The following is a 14,853-nucleotide window of genomic DNA, read 5'->3' on the forward strand; positions in this document are numbered from 1 at the left end:
GACAAATTTTTTTACCAAATGAAGAATATCTGAGAAAAAGTTGTTAGCTGAATGAGAACAGAACTTCAAAAATATGGTATTAACATTCTACAATATAGTCATTCTATCATCTGTATCTTTCATTATCTAAATGATATTTTCACACCATCTTTTCTCCTCTCAATGTTCCTCCACACAATCTTTACTATCCATTTATATTGGAGATTTCTATTATCACTGAGAATGTTGAAACAGAGTCCCATTTACATTAAGAGCAATTATTGCTATGTAAAGGCTCATTAATGCCATCATATTAATTGCTCTGTGGCTGTTTCGGTGTTCCATTACTTCTTATTTCCTGTTTCTGCCCACCTTTGTCATTGGTGATTTTTCATGGTGACATGCTCTGAGTCCCCATTCTTTATCCTTTGTGAACCTACTTTAGGTTTTTGATAAAATGTGTAGAAAATTTTGAAGACCACACCCAAATATTTTGGAACTGATCAGTAAAACTGCAGGATATAAAATCAACATACAGAAATCCATTGTATTTCTGTACACTAACAGCAAAATATCTGTAAAATAAAGGGAAAAAAACTATCCCATTTGCAATAGCATTAAAAAGAATAAAGTACTAAGGAATAAATTTAACCAAGGAAGTAAAAGGTCTCTACTATTAAAACTATAAGCTTATGATAAAAGCTATTGAAAAAGATGCTTTCCAAACAAATGGAAAAATAACTCATGTTCACAGATTGGAAGAATACTGTGAAAATGGTTATACTATTCAAAGTGATCCATATATTAAACGCAGTGTCTATCAACATCCCAATGATACTGGTTCACAGAAACAGAAAAAAACATGAGTAAAATTCCTATGAAACCACAAAAGATTCTGAACAGTCAAAGTAATACTGGGAAAGAACAGCAAAGCCAGAGGCATTACACTTCCTATTTAAACTTTACTACAAAGCTATAGTAATTGAAACAGTATAGCACTGGCATACAAATAAACACAAACGCCAGTGGAGCAGAACAGAGAGCCCAGAAATAACCCATGCATACAAGTTCAAAAACTATTTGAGAAGAAAGCCAGGAAAACCCCGTAGGGAAAAACAGTCTCTTCAATAAATGATGCTGGGAAAACTGGATACCCACATTCAGAAAAATTAAATTGGACCAATACCTTACACCACTCTCAAAAATTAACTCAAGATGCTTTAAAGGCTTAAACACAAGACGAAAAGATTCCTCTAGGAACTCAGTAACCACTAGTCTGGGAGACTACAACTTTGCAGCAAAATCCTCAGTAACCACCAGTCCAGACCCACCACTTTGCAGCAAAATCCTGTAAAGATGCATCATAGTCAAAGGCATTTCCTCGCCCTTAAGAAGTTACATGAGCCACATTTCTCCCCCTACACCCAAATAAATAACCACATTACAGAAAAGAAGGGGAAAGAGTTATGAACTCAGAGGAAAGGAACATGTTTGCTTCAAGAGAATTAAATAAAATTCATCTCTTAATACCCATTCTTTCCATGTTCCCTAAAAGACAATCTCTGATTTTTAATGTTGCATACAGCCTAAATACATTTTTTAAAAAAGAAACAACAGAATCAAAACAATAGCAACAACAAAATCCTCCAATTTCCAGCCACCCCTGCTACCTGGTGAGGCCACATGCCCAAGTCTGGTCAAGTGGAGAGGAACACGGGGGCAGGAGCCCGGGTCCCTGAGTGTCACGGCACCACCGCATGGCAGGGGCTGCGTCTGACCTCCTGTAAGTCAGTAAGACACTCCTACTTGCCTAGGTCTCAGCTACATTTTTTTTTTCTCTTTACAGCTAGACAGAACCTTATGAGTACAAAAATAATTTAAAATTAATATATTTGTCTCTATTGAGTTTAAATTGGTTGGCCTAAATGATATCACTCATGTAGAAACTGAAAAAAAAGAAAGAAAAGAAAAGAAAAAAGAAGACACTAATGAACTCATCTACAAAACAGAAACAGACTTGCAGACATAGTAAACTTATGGTTACTAGGGGAAAGGGGGTGGGAAGGGAGTTTGAGATCTGCAAATGTTAGCCACTATATATAAAAATAGAAAACAAATTTCTTCTGTATAGAGCAGGGAATTGTATTCAGTATCTTGTAATAACCTTTAATGGAAAAGAAGATGAACATGAATATATGTATATATATGCATGACTGGGACATTACGCTGTACACCAGAAACTGACACATTGTAATTGACTATACTTCAATCAAAAAAAAAAAAGGTTCGACTAAAATTAGTCTCTTTTTCTATTGCCCAGTATATGGAGCATGTAAGAAAGGTCAGTGAGTTGACAGACAAAATAGTGACAAATTACTTGCTTTTCTGATTTTAAAATTTATGTATTCATTTATGTATTTATTTATACTTAGTTTCAAACTATAGCACACAACCCTTTTTTTTCTTTCTTTTCTTACATTCATCAGCTATGGAATTTGAGGTCAGTTGCTGAAAAGCTGTGAACTACTGCTTTTAATATCATAGTGGGGGTTCCAAAACACATCAAAGGGATAGTGTTTTAAAATAAACATCACCAATTTATTTGTTTATAGCTCTATTCCCCTGAGCATGTAGTTTCTTTTTCTTTTGCCCGAAGACCTAGATCAAACTTCAGGTTTTTGTTGTCTCCAGGGGACATACTGTGAGGAATAAAGTAAAATGTTTTTTCTTTCCCAAACTTGGTACTGTCCTTCACCTTCTACGTTCTTTGAAAGTCTGTCTCTCATTTAATCTATTTTACGGCACCTCGGTGCCCTACAGGAGTCTTCCAGTGTCCTATTTATCTTTTCTATGGAGGATTATTTTAAAGTCTAACTGTTTAATAGTGACTAAATATAGTAGAGGGCATGTATTAGGACACATTAAACAAACTCTAGTTATTTTGGTGTATAGGATGAAAATATTTCTATACATTTGATATGTTGTATTCTGCTATTATGTCTGTAAGCTCTTTTAGATATTCATCAAGAGTATTTTTAAAATATGACACTCTATGTGGAATGTATTTTGTTAAATGCCAGCATTTCAAAGTCTATTAAAATTGGATCTTCTTAAAGAGGATCGAATGGGGCAAAACATTTAAACAGAAAATTGGAATAAATATACTTTGATAATCAGCTCAATAGATCTAACACTAGGTGATTTTAGCTCTTTAAAATAAACATAAAATCTCAAAAAGGGGGTGGATAGGAAAAGCCTTTTGGGATTGACGTTAATTCACAGGAGCAGAGTTTAATTACATCAAGGAGATTCAAAAGGCTATTGCACCGGAGGAACTGCCCATGGAATAACCCAGAGGCTTGAGAAATTATAACACATTTTGAGAATTTTTTAAAAAAGCTTATCGTGACTGATTGAATGTATAGCTATTATGGAGCATTATAATAGGTGCTAAGAAGAGAAATCAAGTATCAAATCCTGATTTGTTGAGAAGTACGAATTTTAACCCTATAACCTCTTTGGGAAAAAGTCCCATGAACACACTTGCATTTGGAAATATTACTCTAGCAACACTGGAAAAATGGTGAGTAACCAGCGATACAATAAGAGTTCTAGAAAGAATCTATATCAGTTGCAACAGGAAAGTCATGAATGGTATGAAGAATGCAAAGAATGTGTACCACATGCGGTCCTGTGACTGATGAGAGAACAGCAGCAAAGATAGTTTTCTGGCTCAGCTAATTGTATGAGGCGGTATCACTCACCCTGGACTGTGAAGGACACATTTGGAAAAGAAATATGATGAGTTTCTATCGGCATTTTGAGTGTATCTATAGGACAAATGGGTAAATATGTTAAGTAAGTGATTTGACATGGAAGACTAAAACTCAATAGGAAGGGAAATACAGAGGTTTCTGGTGTAAATGACAGGTTATGTATGAAAATGCTACCTGAGAAACAAGTCTTCTTTATGTTTTAAATGGGAAAATTAAAAAACATTACATAGCTACTCTAACATCCTAGCCCAATATTTCTAAAAATTAAAAAATATATAGAAAAATAGCCATTACACTAGGAATAAATTATTAAAACATTACATTCTGAAAACCAAATAGTTAATATGCTTATTACAGCTTCTTTGAATGCTGTTAGTTTTCTGTTATCTCTTCACTGGGGCTTGGATTAATTTTTTAAACGTATACAGCTTTTAAGGGTACTCATAATTACAGTGTTAAGATTTCTGCTTCTAAGAACCCAAGCCTTCTCTCTCCTTGAGCAGGGTGACTTCCCCATTTTTGCTGCATTTCAGCATCAAATTTCTTATGCTTCTGTTTCAGTTTTGTGTTATTTATTCCCATTGCCAAGCAGATCAATCCAGTGCTTGGTTTTTACTTTACAATCAAAATATACATCTTAATTTTAGAATATTACATCTTCAAATGAATTGTCATTCTCAAGCAGCCTTCTGATGAGATACTAGCACCAGAATTACAAGAGTAAGAGTAAACTTCTCACTATTTTTTAGGTTTTTCCCTTCTTAGGTGCATACTTTCATAATTCAGTTATATCAGTGGGAGCTACTTAACTGCCTGATTCTTTGGCTTCTTAGATGCAAGAAGCTGAACATTATGCCCGATCATTTCAAAATAAATGAATATGACTTCTGAAAGGATGAATGTTATCCATTTCCTTTCAATCATTTTGAAAGGATGTTACCTCTTATACACAAGTATAAGAGTGTTTACAGTTATACACAAGTGTGTGGTATACATACAAGTAATGAGAGCAAACATTAAGACAATCTACATGTGACAAATATCACTGAAATCTAACATGTGTCTGCTGAAATCCAAGAAATAGGCATTATTCAACAATCTCAAATGTTTCAGTGATTCATGTCTTCCGCAAGTCACCTACCCAAGTGTCAACATAGGCAACAGAACAGTCTCAGCTTCCATAAATTAGGTGCTTTTCAGGTATGGAGAAGACTGGAGGGAAAGAATACTGACCCTCAGACAGGAGAGCACAGCAAACTACCTAAAAGATAGGAAATTGGAGCCCTGCCTTCTGAGAGAACCAACAGGGGAAGTTACCTCTGGATAAAAGATTCCCCTTATGCTGCTTTAAATGAAAAATTATTCTAATCTCATTCGGACAGTTTTTGCTAATGTTTGTGCCTGTCTGGCTAACTCACCTGTATGTGAAATTTAACTACATGATGCAGATTCTGAGGCACTTAAGTCACATGTCCTACTTTAATATAAGAAACAACAGTATTTGATTAAATGTTCTCAAATTTTAAAATACATTTTAAAAAATGTAATTACCTTTCTGAAGTCACGAACATCAAACAGGTCAAGTCCCCGGAAGAGTTCACCCTTTCTCATTTGAAATACCTCGCCATAAGCTGTGAGAAACGTCTTTATGTTCTTCGAACAGAGAACCTACGGAAGGAGAAATAACTATTAGTGTACAGGGAATCATTCTGAATGCTACCTACTCTCTGTCACGGCCAAAATGCTGGAAAAATGACAAGGAATCCATTAACTTTTGAGGTTGTTTTCAATGACCCCTTCAGCAGGACTTGCTGATCACCCACTCTCCCCCAGGCTCCGGTGACACAGCTGTGAACAAGGCAGACAAACATCTGCTCTCACGACACTTACATTCCAAAGTCCATCACTTACACCTAGGATCTGCACACGGGGACAGCAACGGTGCCGACATGGTGGGACTGACGCAGGAATTGAGTCAATACCTGCAAAGCACTTAGGACCTTGTTGGTACATGGTACCAGCTCTGTGAACGTTTGCTCTATTGTACAACAGTGCAGAACCAGTCAAATCTGGGGTCAAACCAGTGTTCCAGTCTCTACTGGGTACATGATTTCAGGTTTGCTCATCTCTATAATAAGGAAAATAATAGTACTTACACCTCATAAGATTGTTGTGAGGACAAAAAAAGAAGATTGAAAAGATACCTGCTACATTGAAAGTGTTCAGTAAGTTGTGGTACTGGTGGCTTTGCTTAGAGCAATTATGTTTAATAGTAGTAATACTGGTAAATTATGGAATAGTACCTTAATTTATTTCATTTTCAGGCATTAATTTAAGTCAAATATAGTTCTGAAGAAGACAGCTGCTCAGAATGAGCTATGCCCTGGAGGGAGAAGGGGAGAGGGGGCAAAGAGAGAGACAGGGAGGGAGAGAACACAAATTATCCATATCCAAAATGAAAGGTATTGCTACTAATCTCACTACACTTTGATTAGGAAATGTATTTATACCCTACAAATTCTCTCTTTCTGCGTGATGTAACATACTCATGGATATAACAGCTCATCACACTCACAGTTCCAGGAATTATGACAGGAAATTTTGAGGATGTCACTTTGGAAGTCCACCTACCATATTCATTATTATACTTATAGAAACACACTAGTAGTTGTTATTTTTTCTTCCCTTAATTCTTCTTCATTTCCTATAATCTCAGGCATCCTGACCAAAACTTAGCTGAGACTAATGAGAAAATGAATACTGAAAATATGCATGCTGGCTAAATTGGCCCCTTTTAATAAACTACATTCTATAATCTTGCTTACATTTCATTAGGTTTATGATATGTATTGTAAAGGTGTTTGCAAGATTGGGCATTTTTAATTGAGTAAATTGCTGTCCACCTCTTCCATCGCCTGAAGTTATAAATGAAGAAGACGATAGTGCACAGAAGTAGATCTTATATATTGTACAGTCAACTAGGTGTATCTACATAAATTCAAGTTTCCAATAATTATTTCTTATAATACATGTTCTCCATACTTGCAAGTCTCATCTATGTAAGTAGGGATATATATATATTTTTCAGTCTCAAAATAGCATAGAACCTCATTTAATTCAGTAGGAGATAGAATTGTTAAATTTGGAGAGACTAAGCAATAGGAAACATTTTGTTTCCATTGTCTCTTTCAAAGCATCTGAAATATTTCATAACATTTTAAAATTCTAAACACTTTTAAGCAAATGAGAAACTGAAACTACAGAAAGTCTTCTTTAAAACATCCCCAAGTAAATGAGTATTAATTTCTCTGGTAATATTAGTACTGGCAGTGAAAATGAGATAACAGTAGTAGTAATAATGTTTAACACTTAATACTTACTAAATACAAGACATCCTTAGCACTTTACATAACTTAATTTTAACATTAAATCAAGTACTTTTATTACTTCTATTTCAGATCCCAAGAAATTAAGGAACACAGATGGCAGGTAACTTATCCAGATAGTTCAGTATGTAGTTTCAGTCCAGAGCTAATATAGCTAATTTTTAATAAAAATAAGCATATTTTCTACCAATTTGAGTAATTTACTATATTCTAGATGGCTGTGTTGCATGAACTTCACATATTCAATACAGATTCTTAATTAGGAACATTTGGTCACATGCTAGGCATAAACAGATGTATCTTTTACATTATATTCAATTTTAAGCCAGCAGATGTGATTCAAGTCAATGATTCCATACAAAATGATTTCTGATTGTGCTACATATGGTATGAGTGCATTACTATAATGAGTAACTTCTGGAGTAACAGTGAGAATTTCACATGAAATACGTATTTGATAGACATATAAATCAAGGTGCTGACATATGAAAATCATGATATTTCAAGGCTGTTTTAGATTCTGACATAGAAATTTAATAAAACTGTTTATATCCAGGGAGAAAAAACACATTAGAGGAACCTTTTAACTCACTTTCATTTAACACACTTTCATTTAACATACTTCTAATTCCAGCGGAGACTGTATCATAAAATCATGGATCTGCAGTTCTAGTTGGCTCAAGGCATCTCCATAATGTTAGTTATTTCAAAAGGAGATAATTATACTATAGATAAATGATTACAAAATTATTGGATGACTGAAAGACAAAAAAAATGATGCTGTTCTGAATAACTGTAGACACAGTCACCATGCCCGGGCAAAGGGAGAGAGAATGTAGAAGGAAGAATTCACAGTAGACATAGATGCTTGGAGAAGAGGGTTTTCTACAATTGGGGTTTGGAGGTCACCCCATTACCTGTGCTCAGACCTGGGAGAGAAATGCAGCTGATGGTCTGACTGCTTGGGGTCAGAACACTTTTCCATGTCCATCTCATATATCAGATAATCTGTTTTCTGTTCCCTCTTGAAATTTATAATCAGTGACATAGTCCATTCATGGAATGCCCTTCTTACCCTTTTATCCTATGGAAATGGGGCAACTTCAATTTCCAGTTTAAGCAAGCAGTTGTTATATGCCCTGCTCATATAAAGTCTAAATAAGCAGAGACAAGAGTCAGGTATATGGAGATGAAGTACAACTTTGCAAGTGGATTATTTGAAAGATACAGTAAAAAACTGCAAATTGATTATTAGGTTAAAAATAGAGGGCTAGTTTCCATCTCTGCAACGTTATTCCAAATACAGTCTTTTTGGTAATAGGGAAAAGCACCACTTATTAGTCATTGATTCAGCTTATATAAACTATCCTATAATGTGGTATTTTAACACCAAAAGGTGTTGTATTCAGGAATATCATAATTGAGTATTCAACAGAAAATCCCACTGTTTACAAAAGTCTAACTGCTTCAGTACAACGGGGTACAGAGTAACACAACCGAATCTAACATCATCAGCACACAGTGTATTTTAAGTTGTTGAAAAAATGAGATCTATAGTCAGACTGCTGAACGGAATGCCATGGCCATGAACACGCCCTTCAGTATTTCTGAGACGGTGCTCCTGGCAGAAGCATTAAGGCCAGGACAAGCAACCAGACCTCTTGTCAATGTTCCGTGTTGGCCAAGCTCAAAGAGAAGGCAAGGGATAGTAAACATATCCATTGATACAATAAGTAAATCTCAGCCTCCTAAACTCTGGAGTAGTGTAGACAAGGGTGGGGAGTAGTGTAGACAAGGGTGGACGGTTCAATGGAGAATACCCAGCACACCATAATGGTTTCAGAGCATTTCAATAAAAGCAATAAAGCATTACTGATATGTTTGAAGTGCTCTGTATTCCCTATGATGAATTCAGTGTGTCTTTCTATACTCTTGCTTTAATAAATTCTGTAGGTACAGATCTACAAACATTATTGTTTTACAAGTTTCTATTTTGTTAATATTAATGGTATACTTATATACCATTCCACAACTTATTTTTTCCTCCACACACAAGTGTGTTCACAGGAATTATTTATGTTGCTTCAAACAGGTCTAGCACATTCTTATTAATTACTGAGCATTAACATATCATTGTGGAAAAATACATTTTCGTTATCAGTTTTCTAATTGACTGATTCTTAGGCAATTTTCATAGATAAACTTATTTTCCTGTCTCATTTAACCACAGTGAGAATTTCTTTAAAGAATATATCTGTCATAGAATTATTCAATCTTAGGGTTATTGTATTTTCAATTATATTAGTATTGCCAATTTGTTCTACAAAGTAGTTGCAAGAAATTTCATTCCCACTAGCAACCTAGGAGGGCACCTATTTCAATCAAAACTTCGTTTATGATACACCCTTAATATTTGTCAACATATGCCAGTGTGATTCAGCAAAATTCTTTTTTTTAAAAAAACTTTCACTCACCAGGTTATCAGCAAATGTTACAGTCTTTCCTTTCTAGATATCCATTCAATTAATTATTAAACTAACTCATACCTGCAAGCAGCATCCTTGGATTTTGAGATGTAACAGTGAAACAAACAAACAAAAAATCACACCCCACAAGGAATTTACAAACTAATTTAAGGTGTTATATGTATTCAACAAAAGAAAAAAGTGGCTTACTCTGTATTAGAAGATAATCATTTTTGTGCTCGAGTTCGTGGGTATGGAGAAGAGAGCAAAGCAATTTTACATTGGTTGATTGGAGAAGTCTGCTCTGGGTCTACGACTTTTGAGCTAAGATTCAAACGATGTGAAGAATGTATCATATGCACATCACTGAAATGTATCCTGTTTTCACATGTGCAAGGAATTTGGGGGCCATATGTCGAGGAATGGAATTGCCAAGTCATAAATTGCAATATTTTAAACTGTAACATTTAATTCCCAGTTGCTTTTCAAACTGATTGTAACAAATTTCATTCCAAACAGCTGCTTATTTTACTTCACATCTGTATTAGTTTGCAGGGGCTGCCGTAACAAAATACCAAACATGGGGTGGCTTCAACAACACAAATGTGTTTTCTCATAGCTCTACTTCCTCCAAAATGTCGACATCTTAATTCCTAGAACCTTTGGATATGTTACCTGACATGGCAAAAGGAACTCTGTACCTCTAATTAAGTATTTTGAAGTAGAGAGATTATCCTAAATTATCTAGGCAGGCTCCATTTAATCACATAAGTTCCTAAAACAGCCCTTTCTAAGCTGTGGTCAGAGAAAGAAATGTGACAGAAGAAGCAACCTCAGATGCCAAGTCGCTGGCTTTGAACTTGGAGATAGACAGTCACAAACCAAGGATGCAGGCAGCCTCCAGAAGTAGGCGTGCACTCACTGTAAACCACAATCAAAGAAGCCCTCGCTCGGGGTTTCAACTTGTCATCTTCATTTCAGTCCATACATGAGATACCATTATTTTCTCCTATTACATTAAAGAGGTAAGAGAGGGACAGAGAAGCTAAATTACTCACCCAAGTTTAGAGGTTATACAGCCAAAATAGTATTTTGAATACAAACAATATAATTCCAGGGCCTGCCCTCTTACCAAGGCAACATGTTACCAAGACAGGTAACACACCAAGTTAAAATGCTGACAATCACTAGCGAGAATGGATGAAAATCTAAGGTTTTTCCACTACAGACAACCTAAGACAGATGCAGTGATGATTTCTGTACACTTACAATTTTAATACATGCCAGTTTCTTTTTCTGTAAGACCAAAGAAAAGATCCTATGAAAACGAAGAGTAAGCAACTTTCTTATTGCCAAAGCAATTGTCCTACAGGACATCAAAAGGGATAATTTATCTGAATATGTAACAAATGCTGAAAATTCAAAACTTAGAAGTAATTAATAGAATAATATTCCTTAACGGGAACATAACATAAAAGACTGCACAGTGAAAATCTTTTATTAATTCTCCAAAACTCATAATACTTAAAAATCCAGACAAAATTAAAATATGATGCATTTTCTTGGACTGAATTTTCCTATATTTGGCAGGCAGCAAATCTAAATTTAAGAAAACCCAAAAAGGAAATTTTAGAGACTCCAAATTAGTCAATTTGGTATAAATCATCCAAATTGCACTGAAAAAGCATTCAGTGACACAAAGAGTGTTACCCATTAAGGTTAAAGATTAATTTCATCAGATGTTGTTTTAAACACTTTGTTCTGTAACATTTTCATGTGTTTATGTGGAAACTGGAAGAATATACAGAACCAACATATGCACATTAAGACTTTCATTTTGAAAATTAATGATTTCTTTGCAAATAGGGTGTCTTTATTTTATTGGTGACACAATCTACTACATCTTTATCAGGAAGATATAGCTACGATTATATATATACACACACACTATATATATATTTCTAAAAGAAAACATTGAAGAAAATATCAGTGAATTTGCATTTAAATATTTTTAGATTTGACTTGAAAAACCATAAAATTGTAAGTACAGTGGATATTTTCAAAATCTAAAATTTTTTTTTAAATATTATGAAGATACCATTATAGAAAGGAAAATACAAACCATGGACTGGTTGAAACTACTTGCAGGTTTCATACCCCTCCAAAATATTTTTATTTAGAATATATAAAGACCTTTTACAACTCAATGGGTTTAAAAATAAAAATTTTTTTGAATAGCTACTTCAGAAAAACTATCCTGGCAAATAAATACATAAAAAGCTGCTGAACGCCATAGCCTTTAGAAAAATACAAATTAAAAAACACAATAAAAATTGAAAAGATTGGCATGTCAAGTGTTAGTAAGAATGTGTAACTCCCATAAACTGCTGGTAGAAATGTTATATGGTGCGTGACTAAAAAAATTTGTTGAATATTTTTTTTACTACAACTAACCACATGCCCTTGTCACTTCACCCCTGGTTCCCCAAAAGACACTAAAAAATATGTTCATAAGAACACTTGTACACAAATGCTCACAGAAGCTTTATTTATAATAGCCAAGAACTAAGAACACTCTAAATGTCCTTCAACTGATGAATGGATAAACAATTTGTGATATATCCACACAATGAAATGCTACACATCGATAAGAAGGAACATGCCCTCAATACATACAAATCCATAGATTAACCTCAAAATAATCAAGCTCAGTGAAAGATGCTAGAAAAAAAGAGTATATACTACAGGACTCCATGTATATCACATTCTAGGAAATGAAAATAAACCTATATTGACAGAAAGCAGGTAAGTGGTTGCCTGGTGATGGAAAGGGAACAGAAATGCTGGAGGGAGGGTTTCAAAGACCGGAGTCACATATATGTATATTATCTCAATTGTGTTGGTAGTGAAAAAGGTGTATATACAGGTAAAACTTCAAATTTTACAGTTTACATATGGGCAATTTACTGTATGGCAATAATAACAAAAAAGCTTTAAAAATCATACACAAAACATAAATACCTAGTTATCTAACTTCTCATATACACTCAATATAAAATATGGCTTATATATATATATATATGTATATACATATCTGTAATACTGTGTGTTAGTATATGTGTGGGTTCTGGTTTCAGATGTCAGCTTCATCTTATATATGCTATTAATCTTGGAGGGGTTACAAAACTTTATCTACAAAATGGGGATGAATGTAAGATATGCTTCATAGGGTAGTTATGATGGCACAAAACACTTAGAAGATTTTCCTAGTATATATACTATAAACATGTTTTATTATTGATTTTAAACTTATCATCACAATTAACTTCATGTTCTTAAATAATTTTCAAAGACATAACTTAGTGGCTGTAAAGTATTTCATTATATGAAAATCTAATTGATTTCTTTTCCATCTTTGCTTTTGATTTAATTTGTAGTAAATAAACTTGTGAATACATCTATGCACATACAAGTGCTTAATTCCTAATGATAACTTGGTATACCTCTAATTAAAAGCCTGAGAGTATCCGATTCCTTCTTTTTCACTTTTACCATCATTGTTCAAATAACCATTATTTCTTGCCTGGGATTTTCTACTACCAACACATCAGGACGATCAATCCTTTAATAAAACAAAGCTTCCATTGGACAAATGAATGGATAGAGAAAATATGATATACACAATGGAATATTATGCAGCCATACTAAAGAACAAAATCTTGTCATTGGTGACAACATGGACAGACACAGAAAGTATTATGCTAAGTGAAATATGCCAGGCAAGAAAAACAAATACTGTCTATCTTTGCTTATATGTAGACTCTAAAATACAAATGAAGAAATATAACAAAACAGAAACAGATTCACAAATACAGGGGACAAACTAGTGGGTGTCAAACTGGGTGGAAGAGGGATGGATGAAACAGGTGAAGGAGATTAATAGGTACAAACTACCGATTATAAAGTAAATAGGTCACAAGGAATAGAGTCAATAATATTATAATAACTTTGAATGGTGCATTATCTATAAAGTATCAATTCACTGTGTTGTACACCAGAAATATAATATTGTAGGTCAAGTATACTTCAATTAAACAAAAACACTAATATTATTCTCTGCTCATGAACTTCAGGTATCCTTCCACTGGAATACTAGTAAAAGTCAGACTACTTCCAATCAACTTTTTGCTTCCAGTGGGACGGATTAGCTAGTGGTAGAGCAACTCTCGCCAAAACCAACTAGAAATACCAGATAAACTACATAATTATTTAAAGGAAGTTGAAAGATTCCAGAGAAACAAATACTCCAAAGAAAGACAAGGAAAAGGGCCTTCAAGTTTCTTTCCCTGAGGGCATTTGTCAACATTAGGGCCAGCAAGCAGAATTATTTTGAGCCCTGTTAAGTTACCTTCATATCATCCATTTTCCAATTTAATAAATAATTTCCATGTGTACTGTTAGGATACTTTTAGTTTTGTCTATGTTACCAAAGCAAAATAATGTTAACTTAAGTCTGAAGATAAATAAAAAGGTTAAAGTTGAAGATGAAGCAAAATTTTAATTAATTGGCATAAAATCACAGAGACAAATTCTAGTCCTATTTCACTTGCAGAGAAAGAACAATTACATTTTTTTCTGGATATGAACAAAGACTAAAGATGTGGAGAATAATTAATTGGAAAAAGCATTAAACATCATGTTCCCTACTCAGGAGGAGGAGCAAAATGATGATTATTTTCTTGGTAGATGAGCAAGTAAGGGAGATTTGAATACCAATTAACTCCTGACCACTGGGTCAGAACAGAGTTTATTAAGAGTTTCCCTATCAAATAATTCATAGTACTTCACATTGGACTGTGGCATTTCCTTAGAATGTTTGGATCCTTAATATATGATTTAAATGTTACTGAAAAAGGAGAGAAATTCAATTTTGAATACACTTATACTTTGTAAGAATATTAAATATGTGTAAGTGTAGATCAGCAGATTTAAAAACTTACTAGCTACTTGCCTCAAGTTTACATTTGTTTTATGGTAATACAAATGAATAATGCATTTTTACTTACAGTTAAATATATCATGAAATGCACTCACGTAATGCACATTTCTGTATTCTCCAAGAAATTAGTGAATAGAAGAAATGATAGCCAATTTTTCAGTGAATAAATTACCCAATAATTTATGGAGTATCTTTCATGCCCCCATGAGATGGTAGTCACTACAACTGATGAAAAAGTAACTTCTGTC

General features: G+C 34.1%; 1 protein-coding gene across 1 annotated transcript in view; it reads right to left on the reverse strand.

Moving 5' to 3' along the window:
* The window catches only part of LOC135318760 (guanine nucleotide exchange factor VAV3-like), a 349,548-nt gene that overhangs the window by 220,026 nt on the left and 114,669 nt on the right, over positions 1 to 14,853 (reverse strand). The window contains exon 2 of the mRNA XM_064477009.1: positions 5,307 to 5,423. Coding sequence (XP_064333079.1) covers positions 5,307 to 5,423 — 117 coding nt within the window. The remainder of the gene's footprint in view (positions 1 to 5,306; positions 5,424 to 14,853) is intronic.

This window comes from Camelus dromedarius, chromosome 21 (assembly GCF_036321535.1).
Source record: "Camelus dromedarius isolate mCamDro1 chromosome 21, mCamDro1.pat, whole genome shotgun sequence".
Taxonomy (NCBI): Eukaryota; Metazoa; Chordata; class Mammalia; order Artiodactyla; family Camelidae; genus Camelus; species Camelus dromedarius.